This window comes from Neoarius graeffei, chromosome 20 (genome assembly GCF_027579695.1).
Source record: "Neoarius graeffei isolate fNeoGra1 chromosome 20, fNeoGra1.pri, whole genome shotgun sequence".
NCBI lineage: Eukaryota > Metazoa > Chordata > Actinopteri > Siluriformes > Ariidae > Neoarius > Neoarius graeffei.
This window is the reverse complement of record NC_083588.1, coordinates 29,340,285-29,368,070: the sequence shown is the minus strand read 5'-3', so window position 1 is coordinate 29,368,070 and position 27,786 is coordinate 29,340,285. Positions and strand designations below refer to the sequence as shown.

The following is a 27,786-nucleotide window of genomic DNA, read 5'->3' as shown; positions in this document are numbered from 1 at the left end:
CCGCTGCCATCTGGCAAGGCACACCGCAATACAGAAGTGAATAGGGAATCAAACTCCCATGGTTACTGGAAGTAACCCTAATTATGTAGTAAGCAAGAGGCTGAGTGCTACTGAAACAGACATTGGCGCCACCTTTGATTCCTTTGGATGTTGACCTCAATCCAGTCGCAAGATGTGAAAATTGACATTCACTGATAAGAGTCCATTCAATGGGTAAAAATATCAGAATCCAGAAGTACAAAGATAACAAAGGCATATCTCAGAAGACTCATAGAACTATTGAGCATTATTTTTAGTTTCTTGTTGTAACACTACAAAATGTGGAAAATTTCAAGGGGGTGAATACTTATGTAAAGCACTATAGCATTTTCAAACAATTTATTTTATTTAGGGATACTTTATTAACAACAGTACAGAGACCCAAATTTTTTTTTAAAATAAGCTCAGGCTCAGCTTACACTAGGACAAAGTAAATAAATTTAATTTCTTCTTAATGTCAGAAAAATTAAGACACTTAAGGACCCACATACTCCCTGTTCAAAAATGTAATCTGAAGTTACCTGCAGCTGCAGGTAACTGAAATCCATATACTCATTTATCTAAAGATTTCACTCTCTGTTATTCATCATGCAATTTGATGGTTGTGTGCATTCGCAGTATATTATAAGCATCCAGAGGACAAATAAGCAGCCCAATCTGAAAGGTTACTTACCTCAAGGAAGGCAAAGTTCTTATCCTGATTGATCTGCACTGCAAGCACAGGGTTGCTGGGTGTTTGGGAAAGTCCAACAAATCTCATTTGAGTATTAAAGAACTCTGCCATTGACTCCTAAAGGCAACAGAAAGTGGTTTGTTCTTAAGGTTTAAAAGGTACATGCTTCTTCCTATTAGGGATCAGTTTAAGCCATGGCCGGTCAATAGAGGCATGAAGCTCTAATGTCAATCTTAATAATAATAATAATAATAATAATATTATAAGGGGTGGCACGGTGGTGTAGTGGTTAGCGCTGTCGCCTCACAGCAAGAAGGTCCTGGGTTCAAGCCCCGTGGCCGGCGAGGGCCTTTCTGTGTGGAGTTTGCATGTTCTCCCCGTGTCCGCATGGGTTTCCGCCGGGTGCTCCGGTTTCCCCCACAGTCCAAAGACATGCAGGTTAGGTTAACTGGTGACTCTAAATCAGGGATGGGCAACTGGCGGCCCGCCTCCTTACTCAGTGCGGCTCGTAGATCATTTATTAATTATCAGGAAAAAAAATTAACTGCGGCCTTTTTTTTTTTTTTACAGTTGTAATTACACTGTTAACCGATAGAGGGCGCTTCCTATGCAAACAATATCGGGGCCCTGGGCCTTACCCCCTTCAGCGAGGAAGAGAGACAAGAGAGAGTGCAAAAAAAAGACAACTTGATCAAGAAAACCATACCTTTCAGTCAAGATGGGAAGCAGATTATCTCTTCATAGAATTTAAAGGCAAACCAATGTGTCTGGTTTGCTTAGAAACCATAGCAGTCATGAAAGATTTCAACTTAAGTCGCCACTACAACACCTTGCACAAAGTTAAATATGAGAAGTACACTGGAGCTGCAAGGGCCGCTGTCGTAGCCGACCTCATCAAAAGTAAACCAACAACAGAGCCACAACTACACAGGAATCAGCACTCAAAGCCTCTTATGCTGTTTCACTTGAGCTTGCCAAAGCAAAGAAGCCATTGTCAGATGGGGAAATTGTCAAGGTGTGCGCCGTGGAAATGGCCAAAGCTTTTGGTGACGATAAGATGGTTAAACACTTTGAAACGGTTTCTTTGTCCTGACACACAGTGACGCGCAGAATTTTTGACATTCACGATCATGTCGAAATTAAGCTGAGAAAAGTCATGCATGACTGCAAGTACTTCTCCTTGGCTTTGGATGAGAGTACAGATGTGATGGATGTCAGCCAGCTACTGATTTTTACGAGAACTATTGACAGTTCATTTGAAGTGCACGAGGAGCTATTAAAATTGGTTTCTCTGCATGATACGACTAAGGGCACCGATATATTCAACGCCGTTGACAGTGTTGCAAGTGGATATGGTGGCTTTGACAAGCTGTCAACTGTTGTTACGGATGGCGCACCCGCGATGCAGGGAAGACGCAGAGGTTTCCCAGGGCTCCTCCGACAGAGCAGGGTAAACTGCCCTATACTGCACTGTATCATACATCAGGTGAGTAGCCTCATATTAACTGTGAGATGTAGGCTTGAGTTTGACATGGCAGGACAAAAATATTTTTTTAACATGCCATGCATTTTATCTCTCCAGGAAGCCCTCTGCGCGAAGACACTGAACTTTAGCCACGTTATGGATTTAGTGACCAAAGTAACAAATCTCATCAGAGGGGGGAACAGGTCCCTTTGTCACAGGAGGTTCATTGCCTTTTTGGATGAAGTGGATGCCGCATATGGGGATTTACAAATGCACACTGAGATCAGATGGATGAGTCGAGGGAAGTGTCTGGAGCATTTTTTTGTGCTGCGCTCTGAACTACCAGTGTTCTTGGAGAACAGTGTTAGTGGTGATACAAGCACCTACTGCAGAAAACTCAAAGACACACAGTTTATTTGTGACATGGCCTTTCTGACAGACATCACCTCGCATCTCAACCACCTTAACACACACTTGCAGGGGAGAGACCAAACTGTTTGCGATCTGTATGCACACATAACTGCATTCCAGTGTAAACTCGACCTATTCATAGAAGGATTTTTTTCCCATCGTCCAAATTTGGCACACTTTCCCGCTTGTGAGGAGATGCGAAAAGATAACCCCAGGTGCGAGAAACTACTTCAGAAGTATAGGGCCGACATCGAAAAATTGCAGGAGCAGTTTAACGATCGTTTCCAAGATTTTCATGTGATGAAACCACGAATTATGCTATTCATGGACCCCGTCTCTGCTGCTGTCAGCGAGCAACCATCAGAACTGCAGCTCGAACTCTGCGAGTTGCAGTTAGATCCGTATTTTCAAGCAAAGCGCAATGAGAGGGGAATTTCATTTGAGACTGCTACCAGAGGCACGTTTTCCACTCCTCAGAGCTTTTGCTCTGTCAATGGCCAGCATGTTTGGGAGCACTTACATTTGTGAGAGCAGCTTTTCAACAATGAAGCACATTAAGTCAAAAGAGAGGAACAGATTCACGGATGATTTGATGCGGATTGGATGCACAAAGATTGACATTGATATCCAGTCTATTGTGCGCCACCCGGCAAAACCACAAGTATCTCATTAAGTTGCACTTAATGTTGGGCCGCTGTTTTTTTAGTTTTGTGCCTCATTGAATGTGAGCCCTTTGCACTTTGTTTCTTTTAAAAAAAAACTTGTTTGTCGTTTAACAAGACGAGCATTATGTTAAAAATGCATTTCAGTGTGGAAAATATTAAATAAATGTATGTTGGTTCAATAAACATACAGACATAAGAATATATTTTGTTCTTATTTAAAATTCTTTTGTAACTTCTCTCATATCTGATTAGTTGAAGTGCGCGGTCATGTGGCCCTCTGATGGTGGTGATGAAAAATTGTGGCCCTCTATCATGCAACTTGCCCATCCCTGCTCTAAATTGACCATAGGTGTGAATGTGAGTGTGAATGGTTGTCTGTGTCTATGTGTCAGCCCTGTGATGACCTGGCGACTTGTCCAGGGTGTACCCCGCCTTTCGCCCGTAGTCAGCTGGGATAGGCTCCAGCTTGCCTGCGACCCTGTAGAACAGGATAAAGCGGCTAGAGATGATTAGATGAATAATAATATAATTTGTTTAATTTTCAGGAAGCCCTCATTCACAAATGGTACCAAGTTACTAAAAATGGAAGATGTTCCCAGTGAGACATGGCCGTCCTACTTTTCTGTACACAACAAAATGATGAGCTGAATATTTACCTCCGCCAAGGAGGTTATGTTTTTGGTAGCGTTGGTTTGTTTGTTTGTCTGTTAACAACATTACGGAAAAAGTAATGAACGGATTGCTCTGAAATGTTTTCCAGGAGTTGTGGCTGGACACAAGTAACAATCTATTCAATTTTGGCGGTGATCTGGATCACCTTCTGGATCCCGGATTTTTTAAAAAGGATTAATTTTTCCCCCATTGAAATGAATGGGTGCGCGACGCAAAAAACAGATTTTTCCTTCTGTAGGCCAAACCGTAAGGTGTAAAGTCATGAAACTTGGTACACTGATAGAGGAGTGGACCCTGATTGATTTCATCAAGTTTCATGTTGGTGCGTCTCACGCTCTAGCGCCACCAACTGATCACAGTCTTACATGCGTTCATGCATGTAACTTTTGATCCGTATGTCCGATTTTCATAAGTCTGGTGCCGTTGGAATCCTTGGAGCTAGACGATTCCAATGCACCCTATGACGTCATTCTCTGCCTAATAAGATTTTCCACCATTTTGAATTTTGTCCAAAGTGAACGTAGAGTGACCCTGGCCGCATGTTTTGTCCGATCATCACGAAACTTGGCATGCATGATCACCAGTCCATGCCTAATGAATGATATTTGTTTTGCTCTCATACGTCGAAGCTTTCGCCCATGGCAGCCAATCAAATTCGATGGCGAAGCCACCAGACAGGAAGTAAGCTCATATCATGGAAACGCTTTGACGTATGGTCATATTTAGTGGCAGGACTTTGGACACCATCCAAACTACCCTCATCAAATATGGTGTCATTTGGCCACTAGGGGGCGTCACAATTAGCAAAAACGTATTTTGGCACATCTTTCAGAAACGCTTTGACGTATCAAAACCATATTTGTTGAGATGACTTTCGGCAGCAGTTCATGTACCCTCATCAAATTTGGTGTCAATTGGCTACTAGGGGGTGCCACAATGAGCAAAAACATGTTTTGGGTCATCTCTACGGATTTAGAATTACATCTACATTTTCAGGTTACAGGTAGTGATGCTCTGGGATGTCCCTGGAAAGAACCTTGCCAGCCTGTCATCTCCGTATGAGAATCTGCCTTGTGTCTTGGCCAAACTTTCGCGTGTTGACACAAAACCTGTTGTGTGGGCATGCGGTCGCCTCTCTTGCCGGGTCGCCATGGCGGCGCACCTGAGCAAGCACACTTTCGCATTTTCTCCGGAAATGCATTCTAGTTATTATTATTACCTCCGCCAAGGTGGTTATGTTTTCGGTAGCATTGGTTTGTTTGTTTGTTGGTTTGTCTGTTAGCAACATTACGGAAAACGTAATGAACGGATTGCTCTGAAATTTTTTCCAGAGGTGTGACTGGGCACAAGTAACAATCCATTAAATTTTGGCGGTGATCCGGATCACCTTCTGGATCCTGGATTTTTTTTAAAGGATTCTTGGCGGAGGTCTGCGCTCTTGGAGTGCTTTTCTAGTCATTTATGAATCTGAGAGCTGCATGCTGAACAGAATCAGGGTAGAGATCACACCTATACCTCTCCAAATTACAAAATTAAAACAAACAAACAAACAAACAACCCTATGGCTTTATTACCCTTCCAGTTATATCTAACTGTTAGTTGCCGGAGTCCCTGCTTGTACTCGGTGCAATATGTATACTGTTCCTACTTATTCAGGTGACATTGGGCATACCTAACCACCTGTGTTTTCTTTCTCTTCCCCCCCCCACCCCAAATCTGTCCCTCTGAGTTACATGGAGTCAACAGGAAATCTTTTGGTGGAGACGGTGGGGACCTTGACTGGCTATCGTAGCCTGCAGGGAATCGGCCGTCAGACATTCTGTCGCATGTCCCAGACCCGGTGAAATGTAACTGAATTGTCTTGGCCAGGCCTAAGGGTCCCATCTGCATCTCATCATTGCTGAGGAGTGTGCTCCCATCACCCAATCAAGCATCCAGCCAGAGCAGGTCATGATATATTTTTTTACCATATTAACATGCCATTGTGTGTTATGCCTGATGTAAAGACTCTCGTCTCTGCGAGCCTACCACACAGATTTAATACTTGTCATTTTTAGGGCATACCTAACAACGTGTTTTCTTTCTCTCCCCCCCGAGTTACATGTTGATCCTGGGATTGAGATGCTGGCCTCTTCTGCCCCTCGGACCTGCTTGATCCATCCTGGTGCCCTGTGTCTGGTCGGAGTTTTATCGCCCCACTCCTGTGAAGGACGGCCCCATGAGGACAGTTGAGGGTTATACCTGTTAAAACTGTTAATATTATAGTCAGGCTGTCTGTTGTTGCCCAAATGAGGATGGGTTCCCTTTTGAGTCTGGTTCCTCTCGAGGTTTCTTCCTCATGTCGTCTGAGGGAGTTTTTCCTTGCCACCGTCGCCACAGGCTTGCTCATTGGGGATAGATTAGGGATAAAATTAGCTCATGTTTTAAGTCGCTCAAATTCTATAAAGCTGCTTTGCGACAATGTTTATTGTTAAAAGCGCTGTACAAATAAACTTGATTTGATTTGATATCTCTATTAATAACTAGAAAAGCACTCAGAGAGCACAGACCTCTGCCAAGAATCCTTTAAAAAAATCCAGGATCCAGAAGGTGATCCGGATCACCGCCAAAATTTAATGGATTGTTACTTGTGCCCAGTCACACACCTGGAAAAAATTTCAGAGCAATCCGTTCATTACTTTTTCCGTAATGTTGCTAACAGACAAACCAACCAACAAACAAACAAACAAACGCTACCGAAAACATAACCTCCTTGGCGGAGGTATTAATGATAACTAGAATGCATTTCCGGAGAAAATGCGAAAGCGTGCTTGCTCAGGTGCGCCGCCATGGCAACCCGGCAAGAGAGGCGACCGCACGCCCACACGACAAGTTTTGTGTCAATATGCGAAAGTTTGGCCAAGACACAAGGCGGATTCTCATACAGAGATGACAGGCTGGCAAGGTTCTTTACAGGGACATCCCAGAGCATCACTAACATGAAAATTTAGATGTAATTCTAAATCCGTAAAGAGATAGGACCCTGTGGAAGTTCGTAGGAGGGGGAGGAGCACAGAAAGATGGAAGGTCAGAATAAAGTTCCATACCTCTTTTTATTTTGCTCTTTTCAGATGCAAAAAACACTCTCTTCCATACATACATATACACACACACACCCAAGTATCTGGTTCAGGAGAGAGCTCTTGTGAGGGAATTTTAATGGATGAACATTATTATTCTCTGTGTTTCTGTATGTTGAACTAAAGTGGCTTAGTTACTAAGAAGAGATGTTTTTCCACATGTTGTAATCGCTTTTCTGTGACCTTGGTGGTAATAAGCAGGGACCTTAAGCTCTCCCTAACTCGCATCCACCTGCACATACCAGAGCACGCCAGGTGCACGCTTTAACAAAGCTTCATAGAAAATCTTGAGCCAATCACGTGAAGACACAAGCAGTGAGCGAATGCTTTCAGAGTATAATAGATAACATTCCTAAAACACAACTCAGAGTGCGCGTACTCTCGGCATCATCAGAAGTGGTGTCTTCTTCTATTCTTCTCTTTCCTTTCCTATTTTATATATCTTTTATATGATCTACTATAATAAATGACTGAAAAGACAACTGTTAAGCGTTCTGAAGTGTTTATTAGAAATTTCCATTACAATTTGGCGTCCCCTGGGTGGGCCCTATGCATCTGATCCTCGGACGACGGAACACTCCCAAGGCTATGGTGCGGAGCTGAGAACTCGGACGAGAGACCAGGCCATCAGGGCTCACCGAACCAGTAAGTGATAACTTTGCATTCTTGTGTAAAGAAATTAGTGGAAACAGTATTTAAAGAATGATACAAGAAATGGACAGAGATTGTCCTAGTCAATGAAGACTGATATAAGAGATGGACAGAGATTGTCCCAGTCAAGGAAGACTGATATAAGAGACGGACAGAAGTTTGTCCGAGCCCAGGAGGACTGCTAAGCTGTGGTACCATCAATATGTTTGCAGACAATGGATAAACACAATTTTGAGACAATAAACTGCGAGTAGTTTATTGGGTTGTGTAAGAGAATTATCCGCCTAAGTGACGACTGGGTAATCGCTCGCCTACTTGAGGAGGGGAAGTACGGGTGCGTGTTTCGACGGATTCACGTTCAGCGATTCGTGGGAATTGAATCTTGCTCCCTTTGTTCTGTGTGAACAACTGGCCCGTCTGGGGAACGGGATAGAGAGGTTCGATCGCGAAAACGCAAAGACACACCGGTGTGCACGCAAAATATTGATGAATTAACAGAGTACTGTCCTCCTCCAAATTCTGAAACAGAGAAACAGATTTTGTACACATGCGCGAGTTGTCTTTGAGGTTGTTGTGTTAAATGATACCTACTTTAATTTAAGGCAAATGTCAGATAAATTGTTTACTAATAAGAACACACCTAAAAGATTATTGTGTCGCATTTTTGGACATAGTCCAACCTGCTCTTCTTGTGATCCTAATAAAAACTCAGCCATTGTTGTCATAACCTATTGATATAACAGTGTACAATGAGGAACAGAAACAGTAAGTTAGGGAAAGAAAAGAAAAAGCAAGCAAGTGTGAAGCTACATGTGCTATAATAAGAATTGGGTGTTCCTATGACAGCCCAAACATCCAGTTTATGAAAACCTCGTATGGCGAGGATTATTTGGCACAGTTTGATATATGGGTAAAGGACTTAGGATTCCCTGGAAAGGGCAGTTTTAGTCTCAGGCAGATAGGACAGTTAGAAGAAAAGTTGAAACAGAAGGAAAAAGAAGAGTCTGCAGATAATGTTAAGTTCTTAGGGGACTGGAGGGCGTTTTCTGCATGGAAAGAAGAAACACTTAAGAGAGAGTACAAAAGAGAGAAACGACAGGCAGGGCTCTCACCCTCTTCTCAGTGTTTGAAATTTCAGATGGACCCTGACCTGGAGTCTGCCCCACCACCCCAACACACACTGCCTCCTCAGCAAGCGGAGCATCACTCCCACAAGCGCTTCACCCACAGAAAGGGGGAGAAGTCAAGACAAAGAAAAAAAAAGAAAAAAAATACTGAGCCTCTGGAATCTCTCCCAGCCTATCAGCTGCCTCCAGCATCAGCGCCTCTCAGCGCTTCTCCATCACACACGAGATCTGGTCTTGCATATGGTGATGGAAAAGACACCCTCCTGGACCTGACCACGTGCTCACCAGTGGGTCCACAAGGCTGTAACCTAAAGTCTGAAGTTCTTCATCTTCCAATTGTGGAAGTGGCTGGAGCTGATGGCGTGCTTTTAGTCCACAGACCCTGGATGACAGCTGATATCAAGGAAAGCATGGCTTCTCTTCCCAACATGAGAGAGGTAGGAGGAAAGAGATTTGGTAACGAACTGTTGATATTTTGCAGAGAATTCCGACCGACCACCCATGAACTTTGCTGCCTAATCATGACCAAGATGGGTATAGATTGGAACAAAGTTTCCAAAGAGTGGCCGGAAGCTGACCAGCGAATGACTACACCAGACTGGAGCGTGGCTGGCAATGGTGAGTATAGAGATACCATCACTGCTCTCTGTGCTCGTCTGGACAGTACTTTTCTGGACAGTACTTTTCCCTTGAACATAGACATTACTAAGATCAGTATGTGTAAGCAAGATGATGTGAAGTGGTGTCAGCGTTTTTCACCTGTCTCACCGCCGTGCATGAGAGAGAAAAAAAAAAAACCAACACAGTGGCCTGACCAGACCCGTGAACCTGGCTGCAGTGGAGGGCACTCCTGAGCCTCACCAAGATCGAGCAGTATGCTGTGCATGCAGAAAAGCTGCTGAAAGAGAAGGAGAAGACAAAGTCGGCACAAAGAGACCAAGACCTACACGCCGCCACTCTCACTCTTCTCCAGACTGCTCAGCCTGGACCTAGAGGAAGAGGTCGAGGTAGGGGCCGAGACAGGACAACCTGGAGTGACTCGTCTTGGATAAAAGGTGCAACCTGCTACAACTGCAATCAAAAGGGACACATTGCTCGAAATTGTCTCCACAGTAACAGGCAGAAGCCCCGTGAGGAGTACAGCAAAGCAGACTGATGGGCGGACTCCGGGAACGGGCCCCACACAGAGAACAGGGGAGGTAACACACACACACCTGATGATACACATACACATAGACAGGAGCATTCACATAACATTAAACACATTAGTAGCAGCACCTGCATGCAACAGCAAGACTACACAGAAATGCCCGATACACCAGTCCAAATAAATACACCTGAAGTTACATTAAGTTTGTTAAAATACACAACTACTCCCTTTTCTAAACTCCCTTGTAATGCCCATCACTGTGTGTGGGCATGTGTTAGCCTTTTTAGTAGATTTCTGGAGCAGCACACTCAGTGATACAACATGGGGTACTTCCGGTAGACCCACCGCTCAGCTCAAATTCTATTCAGACGATGGGCATCTCAGGACGACCTGTAACCGAAACTTTCTCAGTCAACCTCCCGTGTAAAAGTGAGGGAGGAATAGTTACGTCCCACTCATTCCTCATCTCACATACATGTCCAGTAAATTTGTTAGCACGCGATTTAATGTGCAAATTAGAAGTAAATCTCACATCCACTCCAGATGGACTAACTGTTGAAGTAAGTGAAATGTGCGGTGTGCAGTATGGGTTTGGAAGCCCCCTGTATGTGTATGTCTGGTGGCTCTGCTCAGATCAGCTCACACAAACTCCAAAACACCTTGTACAGCTCGCACACTTGAACACCTCATCAGTTGACACAGATTATATGAAAGAGGAAGATTTGCATTGTACAGCACATGTTCACCAAGGGCAAGATGTAGAGTTTGAAAAGACTTGGTTTGCAGACCCCCATGCATGTGAAAGATTAACCCTCAAACTATGTATTGGTCTAAACATTATTGCGCTGTGCAGGTCCATTTTACTCATTGTCCAAACAGCTGCAATGTTCAGATCAAAGTTCATCGCAGTGTTCTCAAACATGTTATACGCGGCCTCATGTCAGAGGACTCTGAGGTTGACTGTTGCCAACATGATTTCTTTGACATCATTAATTCTATATCCCATGTCTCATTAGCAAGGCCACGAGCCACCTATTGGAAAGACGTGGGGAAATGGGTCAAGAAGTGTGCAGTCGATGGCAATGAATGGTCCCAAACAGAGGACCCTAGTGTGTTGTTTTGCCAAAAGCTTGGGTTCTACAAACAAAGTCATGCTATGTGTGTGTATGTTAAGCGCAGCGTAATATTAGCCACTGATGACCAGGGTCCTGGGGACCTCGGCCATACTGGCCTGTTTGTCTCTGTTTCCACAGGCATAACTCCAGCAGAGGTGCACCCCAAATTGGCGGGAGTTCCAAATTCCGTTTGGGCAAAGGGTAAACATGATGTAGGCCTAATAAAGAATGCTGAACCAGTGGTGATCACCCCCAAATCAGATTTCAGTCCTAAACAGACCCAGTACCCACTCAAACCAGAAGCAATCGCAGGTATAAGACTGGTCTTTGATTCGTTGCTGAAGGCAGATGTAACTGTCCCTTGCCAGGACTCTCCAGTGCGCACTCCTATTTTTCCAGTTAAGAAGGCAAGAAAACCGTCCCAGCCCGATGAGTGGAGGTTTGTCCAAGATCTGCAAGCAGTTAATGCTGCGGCTGTCCCGCGCGCGCCTGACGTCCTTAAAGAGCGCTCTGCAGACCACACCCACTCTGGGACTGCCTGACCCCAATAAACCATTTTGTTCAAAGTGTAGATGAAAAGAAGGGTTTTATGACCTCTGTTCTTTTGCAGAAACATGGGGATAGATTGAGACCTGTAGCCTACTTCTCCGGCAGGCTGGATCCAGTGGCGGCTGGACTTCCTGTTTGCCTGCGTGCAGTTGCTGCAGCTGAAAAGGCGGTAAGTGCCTCCAGAAATATTGTGGGGTATTCTAACCTCACCCTTTTGGTCCCACATGCTGTCTCCCTGCTTCTGTTGGAAAAAAAAAAAAGACGTCATATTTGTCAGCACAGAGATGGTTGAAGTATAACACTGTCGTACTTGATATGCCTAACATCACTGTGAAACGTTGTTCTGTTCTGAATTCTGCCTCTCTTCTCCCTACAGAGGACGATGGAGAGCCAAATGACTGTGTAGCTCTCACTAACGATTTTTGTTCCCCCAGGGCAGACTTAAAGAGCGACCTTTTGGAAAATCCAGACATGATCCTCTATGTGGATGGTTCAGCCTCCAGAGACCCAGAGACGGGAAAGAACAAAGTAGGTTTTGCCATAGTCTCAGATCACGAGGTCCTCAAGGCCTCACGTCTGCCCTCGAACCTGTCGGCGCAGGCCGCAGAGCTCTGTGCCCTCATTGAGGCATGCAAATTGGCGGCAGGGCAATCTGTCATATTTTTACGGACAGTAGGTATGCATTTGGCGTTGTGCACAATTTTGACACCATTTGGAAACATAGAAATTTTCTCACTAGCATAGGATCTCCCATTGCACATCATAAACTGGTCTCTGAGTTGCTGGATGCTGTTCTACTCCCTAGAGCCATTGCTGTGTGTAAGTGTGCTGCCCATACTAACAATACTGATCTTGTGTCTCAAGGGAATGCCAGGGCAGACGCAGCAGCTAAGTATGCAGCCTCAGCTTCCAGTTCACCCTCTAACCTTGCTTTTCCTCAGGTTTCTACCCCTTGTTTACAGCTAGCGGACCTTCAGAGCACTGCCATCCAGGACGAGAGACGAGTCTGGAAATAGGCAGGCTGTATCCTTGCAAACTCGGTCTGGGTTTGTCCCTAGGGCCGTCCCTGTCTACCAAAATACATGTTCCCTTTCTATGCAAAATTGGCACATGGCACATTTTGACCCATGTGTCAAAAAGGGGGGATGGTAGCAGAAGTAACAAAGAGATGGTTCACAGAGGGGTTTTCAAATTATGCTGCGAAATTTTGCAAGCAATGCTTGATATGTGCACAATATAATGCAGATCAAGGTATCAAACTAACTCAAGCAGCACACCCAATACCAGACAAACCATTTGATCACCTCCAAATGGACTTCATTGAACTGACACTTAGAGAGGGAAAATGGGTCCCTTAAAAATAAACTAAGCAAAGCTTGTGCAGAAACAGGGCTAGGATGGACAAAGGTCCTCCCTGTAGTACTCACACAAATGAGGATGCAAACTAGGCCTAAACATGGGTTAAGCCCATTCGAAATTCTGTTTGGACGAGTACCCAACACGGAGATAGGGCCAGCTCAAGGAACACTGCTGGACACCACACTGTGTGATGATGCAATGTTGAATTACTGTGCAACGTTGTCCTCTGCTTTGAAATCTATCCACAAACAGGTAAAGAAGCACTTCCCAAACCCGCTGAGGGACCTCTGCACGATCTACAACCAGGGGATTAGATCGTGGTAAAGGACTTCCAACAAACCAAATGGAACAAGCCACGGTGGAATAGCCCACTCCAGGTCCTGCTCACGACCCCAACGGCAGTGAAGGTCACAGGCAGAGTGACGTGGATCCACGCTAGCCACTGCAGGAGGGTTCCTGAACTGGTTGAGCAGGAGGAAGAGGAAGGCCTAAGTGACCCAGACGCTGACTAAAGCTCATGAGGAAGAAAGGCATCACTACATGGAACAGTGCGAGTATCACATCAATCAGGTACGCACCCTATATAGGGAAGAGTATTTCAGTGTCTAGCCGATAGACAAGTCTTAGGGTTTCGAGTTTCCTCCAAGTCCCGGTGAGGTGGGACGAGGGCTGATAGGGCGTGCCCACCCTCTGAGCACCAATACACGTCAAGAAGGGCAAGGGTTAACTCGGTAACATCAATGAGGCACTGAACAAGATGCGCAAGGTTGCTGAACAATTACGAGCAGATGAACATGGAGGAGTTGAAGACAGCTGATCGTGTTAGTTCAGTGGATGGAAGACTCTGATTCTATCCACCATACCGGTCCTGGGCTTAGTGATTGTGATGTTATGTTTGCTCCCTGTTCTCTGTCAATGTTGTATGTCTGTGTTTCAGAGGCAGCTGACAAATATCGGTTACCAGATGGTGAAAATAGACTCCGATGACTTGCCTGACTGGCCTCCAAACTCAGATGAAGACTATAACCCACCATTCGATGACATCAGCACAGTTGACATGAAACTAGCCCTAACTTAAAACACGTTCATTATGATTGTTTCCTGTTCTATTATTCCTGATCTATGTATATGGCTTGCTAGCATTCATTTAAGATGTCTATGTCTTATAAAAACAGCCTTAGCATTATCCCTGTACACTCAATGACATGTTAAGTCGAATCTCTCTGAGAACTATCACTGACACTGTGTACAGTTCTTTTCTTTCCTTTTAGCAATTTATCCTATAGGATAAAAAGGGGGGAATGTGAGGGAACTTTAATGGATGAACATTATTATTCTCTGTGTTTCTGTATATTGAACTAAAGTGGCTTAGTTACTAAGAAGAGATGTTTTTCCACATGTTGTAATCACTTTTCTGTGACCTTGGTGGTAATAAGCAGGGACCTTAAGTCCTCCCTAACTCGCATCCGCCTGCACATACCAGAGCACGCCAGGTGCACGCTTTAACAAAGCTTCATAGAAAATCTTGAGCCAATCACGTGAAGACACAAGCAGTGAGCGAATGCTTTCAGAGTATAATAGATAACATTCCTAAAACACAACTCAGAGTGCGCGTACTCTCGGCATCATCAGAAGTGGTGTCTTCTTCTATTCTTCTCTTTCCTTTCCTATTTTATATATCTTTTATATGATCTACTCTAATAAATGACTGAAAAGACAACTGTTAAGTTTCTGAAGTGTTTATTAGAAATTTCCATTACACTCTCTTCCTCTGCTCGCTCTCTCTCTCTTTATATAGGGCGCGGTCACTGGGAAGACACAAACACAGGTTAATTGACATCAGGTGTAGTGATTCTGCCACTTACCTTCCCTGACTCCGCCCTCCTGTCATAGACCGGTGCTTGACCACGCCCCCGCTGCCACATACCCCCACCGCCCGACTCAGGCCGGGCAGCCATCCGGGCCGCAGCCGACTCCCCCCGACGGGAGAGAAAGTCCGCCACAACCATCTGCGCTCCCGGCCTGTGGATCACCTTGAAGTTGAAGGGTTGGAGTGCCAGATACCAACGGGTGATCCGCGCGTTGGCATCCTTCATGCAGTGGAGCCACTGGAGGGGCGCATGGTCCGAACAGAGGGTGAAACGGCGTCCCAGTAGGTAGTAGCGGAGGGCGAGGACCGCCCACTTGATCGCGAGGCACTCCTTTTCAATCGTGCTGTAATGCCCCTCGCGTACTGACAGCTTTCTGCTGATGTACAGCACTGGACGGTCCTCCCCCTCCACCTCCTGGGACAACATGGCCCCCAGCACTCTGTCCGACGCATCCGTCTGTAACATAAAAGGGAGAGAAAAGTCAGGGGAGTGTAACAGTGGCCCCCCGCACAGTGCAGCCTTTACCACAGAGAAAGCCCGCTGGCATTGCTCCGTCCACTGGTCCGGATCTGGTGCCCCCTTTTTAGTGAGATCAGTCAGCGGGCTGGTGACGTCCGAATAATTAGGTATAAAACTATGATAGTAGCCAGCCAGCCCCAGGAATTGTCTCACCCCCTTTTTGGTCTTGGGCCTCGGGCAGGCCACAATTGCTGCGGTCTTGTTAATTTGGGGACGCACCTGCCCATTGCCCAAGTGGAAGCCCAGATACCGTACTTCCACCCACCCAATCGCACACTTCTTTGGGGTGGCTGTGAGACCCGCTTGCCTCAGCGACCGAAGGACGGCCCTCAGGGGTTGTAAGTGCCGCTGCCAGTCATTACTATAAATAATGACATCGTCGAGGTATGCGGCCGCATAGGTGGCGTGGGGGCGGAGGACCCTGTCCATCAGCCCCTGAAACGTAGCGGGCGCCCCAAATAGCCCAAAAGGAAGTGTGACAAACTGGTGTAAGCTGAACGGTGTGGAAAAGGCCGTTTTTTCTAGGGATAATGGAGTCAAGGGGATCTGCCAATAACCCTTTGTCAAATCCAGCGTAAAGTAAAAGCGAGCCGTGCCTAGCCGATCGAGCAACTCATCAATACGAGGCATTGGGTATGTGTCGAATTTAGACACCGCGTTGACTTTTCTGTAGTCCACACAGAACTGGACCGACCCATCGGCCTTGGGAACCAAGACCACTGGGCTGCTTCAGTCACTGTGGGACTCCTCGACGATGCCCATCTCGAGCATGGCCTTGAGTTCTTCCCAAACCACTTTTTTCTTGTGTTCGGGTAGCCTGTAAGGGTGGCTACGCACTACCACCCCCGGGGGCGTCTCAATGTGGTGCTCTATGAGGGTGGTGCGGCCGGGCAGGGGCGAGAACACGTCCAAAAACTCGGTCTGCAACTGGGCAACCTCCGCGAGTTGAGTCAGGGAGAGGTGGTCTCCACAGAGGACCGGAGAGGTATGTGATGCCAATGTTCCCTTTTGAACCTCCGGCCCCAGCTCCGCCTTCTCCGGAACCACTGACACCAATGCCACGGGGACCTCCTCACTCCAGAGTTTGAGCAAGTTGAGGTGGTAAATCTGTAGCGCCCCACCCCTATCCGCTTGCCTCACCTCATAGTCAACGTCCCCGACTTGCCGTGTGACCTCAAAGGGTCCTTGCCACTTGGCAACCAATTTGGAGCTCGATGTGGGCAACAGTACGAGTACTTTATCTCCCGGTGCGAACTCCCTAAGGCGCGTACCCTTGTCGTACAGGCAGGTCTGTCATTCTTGGGCCTGCCGCAAATTCTCCTGAGTTAGGTGCGTGAGTGTGTGGAGTTTTGCGCGCAGGTCAATAACGTATTGGATTTCGTTTTTAATTGGTGAAGGTCCCTCCTCCCAATTTTCACGCAGCACATCTAGAATGCCGCACAGCTTACGCCCGTATAACAATTCAAACGGGGAGAACCCTGTGGAGGCTTGGGGGACCTCTCGCACTGCAAAGAGCAAGGGTTCGAGCCATTTATCCCAATTACGTGCGTCCTCACTTACGAATTTTTTAATTATGTTCTTCAGGGTGCAGTTGAACCGTTCAACTAAACCGTCCATTTGTGGGTGATACATGCTGGTGCGGATCGGCTTAATACCCAACAACCTATACAGTTCGTTCAGTGTACGTGACATAAACGAGGTGCCTTGGTCAGTCAGAATCTCTTTGGGGATTCCAACTCGGGAGATAACGCGGAAGAGTGCCTCCGCAATACTGCGTGCTGAGATATTGCGAAGAGGCACTGCTTCCGGGTATCGCGTTTCATAGTCCACTAGAACTAATATAAAGCGGTACCCTCGTGTTGACCGATCTAATGGCCCGACGAGATCCATCCCAATTCTTTCGAACGGGGTCTCGATTAATGGTAGAGGGCGCAAAGGTGCTTTTGGAATGGCCGCTGGATTTACTAACTGGCATTCGCAGCACGCCGTACACCACCTACGGACATCGCCGCGAATCCCCGGCCAATAGAATCGGGCCATTATTCGGGCTAGTGTTTTATCCTGCCCTAAGTGTCCAGCCATGGGATTAAAGTGAGCCGCCTGGAATACCAATTCCCGGTGGCTCTTTGGAATCAAAAGCTGCGTGACTCGCTCTTTAGTTTGAGTGTCCTGCGTCACTCGGTATAATCTATCCTTCATAATTGCGAAGTAGGGGAAGGATGGGGTGGCGTTTGGCTGGAGCGTTTGACCATCGATTACTCTCACTTGGTCAAACGCATGCCGCAGAGTCTCGTCTCGCGATTGCTCTAATAGGAACTCTGCGAGGGATTCCCCAACAGAGAGAGGAGGGGCCGGCGGCTCCTCACTCTGACGCGGAGATGACATAGACGGCTCTGTGACAGTTGCTCCCACCAAAGCGACACTGGGACCTCCCCCTGTTAAATGGCAGGACCCATTCTTCACCAAGTTTGTCATTAAATCCCGAAATCCCGGCCAATCAGTCCCCAAAACTATAGAGTGGGTAAGGCGAGGATTAACCGCCGCATTCACTATAAATTTTTCCCCTCGGAAAAGAATGTGGACTGACACTAAAGGGTAGTTATGAACATCCCCGTGCACACACAACACCTTCACCAATTGTGCTCCCCCCAATGCCTCGTCTTGCACCAGGCTTTGGTGAATTGAGGTCTGATTACAACCAGAATCCACCAACGCCTGATATGTATCCCCTTGGATACTCACCGTTATGCGATACGCTCCGGCCCGATCGAGGGCAGCTCCTGGCGCGTCGGGGATCCGAACCACCGCGCCCACTTCCATTGCCGAACACTGCTGTTGGAGGTGGCCCGGCTCCTCGCAGCGCCAGCAAACCGGCCCGGGCTTCCTCTCTGCACCGGCGCCCTGGGGCTCACTCACCTGAGGGGTGGAAGAGACAGACACAGAAGGGAAAAACAGGAGGGCACCGCGGGTGCGACGGGCCGGCTGGGGTGGGGCCGGCCCCCGCCTCCGCGGTGGGGGAACGGGGCGAGGACGAGACACAAGAAGAGAGAGGGGGAGAGAGAGAGAGGAGAGGAGAGAAGAGGATGTCTGCTGTCCTGCCGTTGGAACAGCCGCCAAATGGTCCTCCGCCAACTTGATGGCCTGATCCAGCGACGCTGGGTGGTGGCACTGGACCCACTCCGCGGTTCCCTCTGGCAGGCGGCCGATGAACTGCTCCAGCAGCACCTGATCGAGGATTCCCTCGGCGTTGCGGTTGTTGGCCCTCAACCACCGCTAGCAGACGTCCCGGAGTTGCTGGCCAAACGCGAACGGCCGGCCGACTTCCTCCAGCCGCAGAGCGTGGAAGCGCTGTCGCTGTTGTTCGGGGGTGCGCCCCACACTCTGGAGGACGGCCTGGCGAAGGTCCGCATAGGCCAGCCAGCGGTCGGCAGGGAGCTGTAGCGCGGCCAGCTGCGCCTCGCCCGTTAGCAGGGAGAGGAGGCGCGCCGCTCGGTGTTCCACCGGCCAGCCTGAGGCCTCTGCTGTCTGCTCGAAGAGCGTGAGGAAGGCCTCGGGGTCGTCCTGCAGGCCCATCTTGGCTAGGGTGAGGGAAGAAGGGCCAGCAGAGGTGGAGATGGTGGACCCCGCCGACGCGAGGAGGTGCCGGAACGCCCGTCGATCTTCTTGCTGCGCCAGCACCAGGGCCTCGAACCGGCGCTCTTGCTCCTTCTGGAGGGTGACTAGCGCCTGGTGCTGGCTCTGCTGGGCCGTGGCGAGGGCGTGGACCTGCGAAGGGGGAGGACTCCATGGGGCTGTTCTGTTCCTGTGCTCCGTCCTGGGTTTCGGCACCACTGTGGAAGTTCGTAGGAGGGGGAGGAGCACAGAAAGACAGCAGGCAAGAATAAAGTTCCATACCTCTTTTTATTTTGCTCTTTTCAGATGCAAAAACACTCTCTTCCATACATACATATACACACACACACCCAAGTATCTGGTTCAGGAGAGAGCTCTCTTCCTCTGCTCTCTCTCTCTTTATATAGGGTGCGGTCACTGGGAAGACACACAAACACAGGTTAATTGACATCAGGTGTAGTGATTCTGCCACTTACCTTCCCTGACTCCGCCCTCCTGTCACAGACCGGCGCTTGACCACGCCCCCGCTGCCACAGACCCAAAACACGTTTTTGCTCATTGTGGCGCCCCCTAGTGGCCAAATGACACCAAATTTGATGAGGGTACATGAACTGGTGCCGAAAGTCATCTCAACAAATATGGTCTTGATAAGTCAAAATGTTTCTGAGATATGAGCCAAAATAAGTTAATAAAATAAGCTAATTGTGACGCCCCCTAGTGGCCAAATGACACCATATTTGATGAGGGTAGTTTGGATGGTATCCAAAGTCATGCTACTAAATATGGTCTTGATACATCAAAGCATTTCCGTGATATGAGCTCACTTCCTGTCTGATGGCTTCGCCATCGATTTTGATTGGCTGCCACGGGCAAACGCTTCGATGTATGAGAGCAAAACAAATATTCATTAGGCATGGACTGGTGATCATGCATGCCAAGTTTAGTGATGATCGGACAAAACATGCGGCCAGGGTCACTCTACCTTCACTTTGGACAAAATTCAAAATGGCGGAAAATCTTATTAGGCGGAGAATGACGTCATAGGGTGCGTTGGAATCGTCTAGCTCCAAGGATTCCAATGGCACCAGACTTATGAAAATCAGACATATGGATCAAAATTTACGTGCATGAACACATGCAAGACTGTGATCAGTTAGTGGCGCTAGAGCGTGAGACGTACCAACATGAAACTTGATGAAATCAATCAGGGTCCACTGCTCTATCAGTGTACCAAGTTTCATGACTTTACACCTTACGGTTTGGCCTACAGAAGGAAAAATCTGTTTTTTGCGTCGCGCGCCCATTCATTTCAATGGGGAAAAAATTAATCCTTGAAAAAAATCCGGGATCCAGAAGGTGATCCGGATCACCACCAAAATTTAATGGATTGTTACTTGTGCCCAGTACACCTCTCGAAAAAATTTCAGAGCAATCCGTTCATTACTTTTTCCGTAATGTTGCTAACAAACAAACAAACGCTACCGAAAACATAACCTCCTTGGCGGAGGTAATAATAATAATAATAATATGCTAATTTGGGATGCTCACCTCAGTGACTCCAAATGGTATGTTGCCAACATACAGACGTCGCGCTTGCCTGGTCATTTGGCTGCCGACAGCAGGCACCTGTGCTGGCGTCACAGCCATTCCTGCCGTACTGGACGTAGCCAGGAGAGCTATGGTGGGGATCTGTCCAGCAGCTACAAAAAGTGGATAAATGCTGTATTACAGACTTTGGGAAGGAATATTCAAAACACTCGTGCTTCATACAAGGATTATTGATTATTAACTTGGTTTTAAAATATTAGCACAATATTTGAAACCATGGACATAAATACTGCATTACAAAGAAGAGTTGCTAAAAGAGACTGCTGTTTGTATTACTGTAATCCTCTAATAAGCAGTATGTAGCATTTTTTTTTCTGTAAAGCTGCTTTGCAACACCATCTATTATTAAAAGCGCTATACAAATAAACTGACAACATACAGCACGTCACAATAATCAAAACACACACACAGCTAAACCTGACAGGCAGCATGGGAATGATAAATATGACCTCCAGCTGGGCTGAAAATAACCTCCATTTACAGTAAAGATATATTTTTAATTTCTTGGCCAGAGCTGAATTATAGGACACTATTTGAGAAAATGAAACAAAAAACTTGCCATTTTTATTTATGGTTTGTACCAATGTATGAATTATATAAAAGTGACTCAGCACATTTTAAATCATTTGAATAATTTACATAGGAAGTATCATAAAATGGCAATCCATCACTCAAAAATACTTGAATGCAATGTAGTGTTGCCAGCTTGGTCTTATTTATAATTGGATTTGGCAATTTTTAAGACCCTTTTTGTGACTATTTCAAACTTGAACCTAGAGACAAAACTAGAGGCTTTTTCAGAATATGTTAGCAACTGTCCTGGATCCAGCTCATATTACATCTGCTGGTTATACGAGCTAAAAGAGCAGGATCAGTCAACTTAACACCAGTGTGTAAACCATGACCGAGTTGCACTTGTGTGAGATGATGTTCCCATCAATCAAACTGATTACCACTGTTTCTAATGACCAGTCACTCTGCATGTAACTATATATTGCATGACGATAAATCATAATACAATGTCAGGCTGCATAATCTCTTAGTTTTTCCAAGCTGTAATTGCATTGTTTAGACAGCAAAGGACAAAATAACGTATATGTGGCAGTGGGGGCGTGGTCAAGCGTCGGCCTGTGACAGGAGGGCGGAGTCAGGGAAGGTAAGTGGCAGAATCACTACACCTGACGTCAATTAACCTGTGATTGTGTGTCTTCCCAGTGACCGCGCCCTACATAAGGAGGGAGAGCAGAGAGCCTCTCCCCAAACAGACGCCTTGTGTGTGCGCGTGGCTGGGAGAGTGGAAATTAGATACACAGAAAAGTGGAAAATAAAAGAGTTTTGTTGAACCTGATCTCTGTCCTGCCGTCCTCTGTGCTCCACCCTTCCTTAGGAGTGTTACAGTGGTGCCGAAACCCGGGATTGAACCAGGGGCACCAACGCCGAACCGCCCCATGGAGTCTTCCCCGTTCGCCGACCTGGTCCACGCCCTCGCCACGGCCCAGCAAAGCCAGCACCAGGCACTAGTCACGCTCCGTAAGAAGCAGGAGCAGTGCTTCGAGGCCCTGGTGTTGGCCCAGCAAGAGGACCGACGGGTGTTCCGGCACCTCCTCGCGTCGGCGGGGACAACTGACGCTTCCACCGCGGGCCCGTCCCCTCTCACCCTGACAAAGATGGGCCCGCAGGATGACCCCGAGGCTTTCATCACCATCTTTGAGCAAGTCGCGGAGACCTCAGGGTGGCCAATGTATCAGCGCGCGGTGTGCCTCCTCCCCCTCCTGACGGGAGAGGTGCAGCTGGCTGCGCTACAGCTCCCCGCCGACCGGCCTACGTGGACCTTCGCCAGGCCATCCTCCAGCGTGTGGGGCGCATCCCCGAACAGCAGCGGCAGCGCTTCCGCACTCTGTGCTTGGAGAAAGTTGGCTGGCCGTTCGCATTTGGCCAGCAGCTCCGGGACGCCTGCTGGTGGTGGCTGAGGGCAAACAACGGCGACGCCAAGGAGATCGTCGATCAGGTGGTGCTGGAGCAGTTCGGCGCACGCTTGCCCACAGGAACCGCGGAGTGGGTCCAGTGCCACCGCCCGGCGTCACTGGATCAGGCCATCGAGCTGGCGGAGAACCATTTGGCGGCTGTTCCGGTGGCAGGACAGCAGACAGCCTCTTCTCTCCCTCCCCCCCTCCTCCTGTGTCCCGTCCTCGCCCCATTCCCCCACCGCGGAGGCGGGGGCCGGCACCACCCCAGCCGGCCCGCCACACCCGCGGTGCCCTCCCGTTTCTCCCTTCTGTGTCTGTCTCCCCCCCCCCCTCATGTGAGTGAGCCCCAGAACACCGGTGCAGAGAGGAAGCCCGGGCCGGTTTGCTGGCGCTGCGGGGAAGCCACCCTCAATCAGGCCGGAGCGTATCGCATATCGGTGAGTATCCAAGGGGATACATATCAGGCATTGGTGGATTCTGGTTGTAATCAGACCTCAATTCACCAAAGCCTGGTGCAGAACGAGGCATTGGGGGGAGCACAGGGGGTGAAGGTGTTGTGTGTGTGCACGGGGATGTTCACAGCTACCCTTTGGTGTCGGTCCACATTTTTTTCTGAGGGGAAAAAGTTATAGTGAAGGCAGCGGTTAATCCTCGCCTTACTCACTCTTTAATTTTGGGGACTGATTGGCCGGGATTTCGGGATTTAATGACACACTTAGTAAAGAGTGGGCCCTGCCGTTTAACAGGGGGAGGTCCCGGTGTCGCTTTGGCGGGAGCAGCTGTCACAGAGCCGTCTACGTCATCTCCGCGTCAGAGTGAGGAGCCGCCGGCCCCTCCTCTCTCTGTTGGGGAAGCCCTCGCAGATTTCCCATTAGAGCAGTCGCGAGACGAGACTCTGCGGCATGCGTTTGACCAAGTGAGAGTAATCGATGGTCAAACGCTCCAGCCGAACGCCACCCCGTCCTTCCCCTACTTCGCGATTATGAAGGATAGGTTATATCGAGTGACGCAGGACACTCAAACTAAAGAGCGAGTCATGCAACTTTTAATTCCAAAGAGCCGCCGGGAATTAGTATTCCAGGCGGCTCACTTTAATCCCATGGCTGGACACTTAGGGCAGGATAAGACACTAGCCCGAATAATGGCCTGATTCTATTGGCCGGGGATTCGCGGTGATGTCCGTAGGTGGTGTACGGCATGCCACGAATGCCAGTTAGTAAATCCAGCGGCCATTCCAAAAGTGCCTTTGCACCCTCTACCATTAATCGAGACCCCGTTCGAAAGGATTGGGATGGATCTCATCGGGCCATTAGATCGGTCAGTACGAGGGTACCGCTTTATATTAGTTCTGGTGGACTATGCAACGCGATACCCAGAAGCAGTGCCTCTGCGCAATATCTCAGCACGCAGTATTGCGGAGGCGCTCTTCCGCGTTATCTCCCGAGTTGGAATCCCGAAAGAGATTCTGACTGATCAAGGCACCACATTTATGTCACGGACACTACGCGAACTGTATGTGTTATTGGGGATTAAGCCGATCCGCACCAGCGTGCATCACCCACAAACGGACGGTTTGGTGGAACGGTTCAATCGCACCCTCAAGAATATCATTAAAAAATTCGTAAGTGAGGACACACGTAATTGGGATAAGTGGCTCGAGCCCTTGTTGTTTTCAGTGCGAGAGGTCCCCCAAGCCTCCACGGGGTTCTCACCGTTTGAATTATTATATGGGCGTAAACCGTGCGGCATTCTAGACGTGCTGCGGGAAAATTGGGAGGAGGGATCTTCACAAAGTAAGAACGAAATTCAGTACGTTATGGACCTGCATGCAAAACTCCACACGCTCACCCACCTAACCCAGGAGAATTTGCGGCAGGCCCAAGAACGGCAAGCCCGCCTGTACAACAAGGGTACGCGCCTTAGGCAGTTCACACCGGGAGATAAAGTACTCGTACTGTTGCCCACATCGAGCTCCAAATTGGTTGCCAAGTGGCAAGGACCCTCTGAGGTCACACAGCGAGTCAGGGACGTTGACTATGAGGTGAGGCGAGCAGATAGGGGTGGGGCGCTACAGGTTTACCACCTCAATCTGCTTAAACTTTGGAATGAGGAGGTCCCGTGGTGTTGGTGTCAGTGGTTCCGAAGAAGGCGGAGCTGGGGCCGGAGGTTCAAAAAGGGGCATTGGCATCACGTACCTCTCCGGTCCCCTGTGGAGACCACCTCTCCCCGACCCAACTTACGGAGGTCGCCCAGTTGCAGACAGAGTTTTCGAATGTGTTCTCGCCCCTGCCCAGTCGCACTAACCTCATAGAGCACCACATAGAGACGCCCCCGGGGGTGGTAGTGCGTAGCCGCCCTTACAGGCTACCCGAACACAAAAAAAAAAGGTGGTTCGGGAAGAACTTGAGACCATGCTCGAAATGGGCATCGTCGAGGAGTCCCACAGTGACTGGAGCAGCCCGGTGGTCTTGGTACCCAAGGCCGACGGGTCGGTCCGGTTCTGTGTGGACTATAGAAAAGTCAACGCGGTGTCTAAATTCGACACGTACCCAATACCTCGTATTGATGAGTTGCTCGATCGACTCGGCACTGCTCGCTTTTATTTGACACTGGATTTGACGAAGGGATACTGGCAGATCCCCTTGACTCCACTATCCCGAGAAAAAAACGGCCTTTTCCACACCGTTTGACTGACACCAATTCATCACACTTCCGTTTGGGCTGTTTGGGGGCGCCCGCTACGTTTCAGCGGCTGATGGACAGGGTCCTCCGCCCCCACGCCACCTATGCGGCCGCCTATCTCGACAACATCATCGTCTATAGTAATGACTGGCCGAGGCACCTTGAACATCTAAGGGCCGTCCTTAGGTCACTGAGGCGAGTGGGCCTCAGAGCCAACCTGAAGAAGTGTGCAATTGGGCGGGTGGAAGTACGGTATCTGGGCTTCCACTTGGGCAACGGGCAGGTGCGTCCCCAAATTAACAAGACCGCAGCAATTGCAGCCTGCCCGAGACCCAAGACCAAAAAGGGGGTGAGACAGTTCCTGGAGCTGGCTGGCTATTATCGTAGGTTTATACCTAATTATTCGGATGTCACCAGCCCGCTGACTGATCTCACTAAAAAGGGGGCACCAGATCCGGTCCAGTGGACGGAGCAATGCCAGCGGGCTTTTTCTGAGGTAAAGGCTGCACTGTGTGGGGGGCCACTTTTACACTCCCCTGACTTTTCTCTCCCCTTTATGTTGCAGACCGATGCGTCGGACAGAGGGCTGGGGGCGGTTTTGTGTCAGGAGGTGGAGGGAGAGGACCGCCCCGTCCTGTACATCAGCAGGAAGCTGTCGGTGCGTGAGGGGCGCTACAGCACCATAGAGAAATAGTGTCTGGACATCAAGTCGGCGGTCCTCGCCCTCCAGTACTACCTGCTGGGGCACCCTTTCACCCTCTGTTCGGACCACGCACCCCTCCAGTGGCTCCACCGCATGAAGGATGCCAACGCGCGGATCACCCGTTGGTATCTGGCACTCCAACCCTTTAATTTCAAGGTGGTCCACAGGCCCGGGGCGCAGATGGTGGTGGCGGACTTCCTCTCCCGTCGGGGGGGGGGGGGGGGGGGGGGGGGGGGTCGGCTGCAGGCCGGACGGCCGCCCGGCCTGAGTCGGGCGGTGGGGGTATGTGGCAGTGGGGGCGTGGTCAAGCGCCAATCTGTGACAGGAGGGCAGAGTCAGGGAAGGTAAGTGGCAGAATCACTACACCTGACGTCAATTAACCTGTGTTTGTGTGTGTGTCTTCCCAGTGACCGCACCCTATATAAGGAGGGAGAGCAGAGAGCAGAGGGTCTCTCCCCAACCAGACGCCTTGTGTGTGTGCGCGCGTGTGTGCGTGGCTGGGAGAGTGGAAATTAGATACACTGAAAAGTGGAAAATAAAAGAGTTTTGTTTAACCTGATCTCTATCCTGCCGTCCTCTGTGCTCCACCCTTCCTTAGGAGTGTTACAGCACAATAGTGGGAATACACGCGACTTCACCATGAGTTGGAAGTCAGACAGCTCTAATACCGCAAAAATACACAAAAGCAAATATAAAATGGGAGAGAGCTGCTGTGGATTTGACTGTACAAATACCTTTAAGAAGAATTCAGATCTTTTTACAGAAATGGAGGTAGCTGTCTTCTGTTTGCAGTGGTACTTGAAAGTTTGTGAACCCTTTAGAATTTTCTATATTTCTGCATAAATATGACCTAAAACATCATCAGATTTTCACACAAGTCCTAAAAGTAGACAAAGAGAACCCAGTTAAACAAATGAGACAAATATTATACTTGGTAATTTATTTATTGAGGAAAATGATCCAATATTACATATACAGTATGTGAGTGGCAAAAGTATGTGAACCTCTAGGATTAGCAGTTAATTTGAAGGTGAAATTAGAGTCAGGTGTTTTCAATCAATGGGATGACAATCAGGTGTGAGTGGGCACCCTGTTTTATTTAAAGAACAGGGATCTATCAAAGTCTGATCTTCACAACACGTTTGTGGAAGTGTATCATGGCATGAACAAAGGAGATTTCTGAGGATCTCAGGAAAAGCGTTGTTCATGCTTATCAGGCTGGAAAAGGTTACAAAACCATCTTTAAAAAGAGTTTGGACTCCACCAATCCACAGTCAGACAGGTCGTGTACAAATGGGACGAAATTCAAGACCATTGTTACCCTCCCCAGGAGTGGTCGACCAACCAAGATCACTCCAAGGGCAAGGCGTGTAATAGGTCACAAAGGACCTCAGGGTAACTTCTAAGCAACTGAAGGTCTCCCTCACATTGGCTAATGTTCATGAGTCCACCATCAGGAGAACACTGAACAACAATGGTGTGCATGGGAGGGTTGCAAGGAGGAAGCCACTGCTCTCCAAAAAGAACATTGCTGCTCGTCTGCAGTTTGCTAAAGATCACGTGGACAAGCCAGAAGGCTATTGGAAAAATGTTTTGTGGACAGATGAGACCAAAATAGAACTTTTTGGTTTAAATGAAAAGTGTTATGTTTGGAGAAAGGAAAAACGCTGCATTCCAGCATAAGAACCTTATCCCATCCGTGAAACATGGTGGTGGTAGTATTATGGTTTGGGCCTGTTTTGCTGCATCTGGGCCAGGACAGCTTGCAATCATTGATCTCATATCATCTCATTATCTCTAGCCGCTTTATCCTTCTACAGGGTCGCAGG

General features: G+C 48.3%; 1 protein-coding gene across 1 annotated transcript in view; it reads right to left on the bottom strand.

The window, feature by feature from the left end:
* LOC132868526 (splicing factor U2AF 65 kDa subunit-like) overlaps positions 1-27,786 on the bottom strand; it is a 117,085-nt gene that overhangs the window by 22,171 nt on the left and 67,128 nt on the right. Inside the window, exons 5-6 of the mRNA XM_060901472.1 lie at positions 20,546-20,697; positions 713-829 (exon numbers count right to left, since the gene is read on the bottom strand). Of these exons, the coding sequence (XP_060757455.1) occupies positions 713-829; positions 20,546-20,697 (269 nt within the window). The remainder of the gene's footprint in view (positions 1-712; positions 830-20,545; positions 20,698-27,786) is intronic.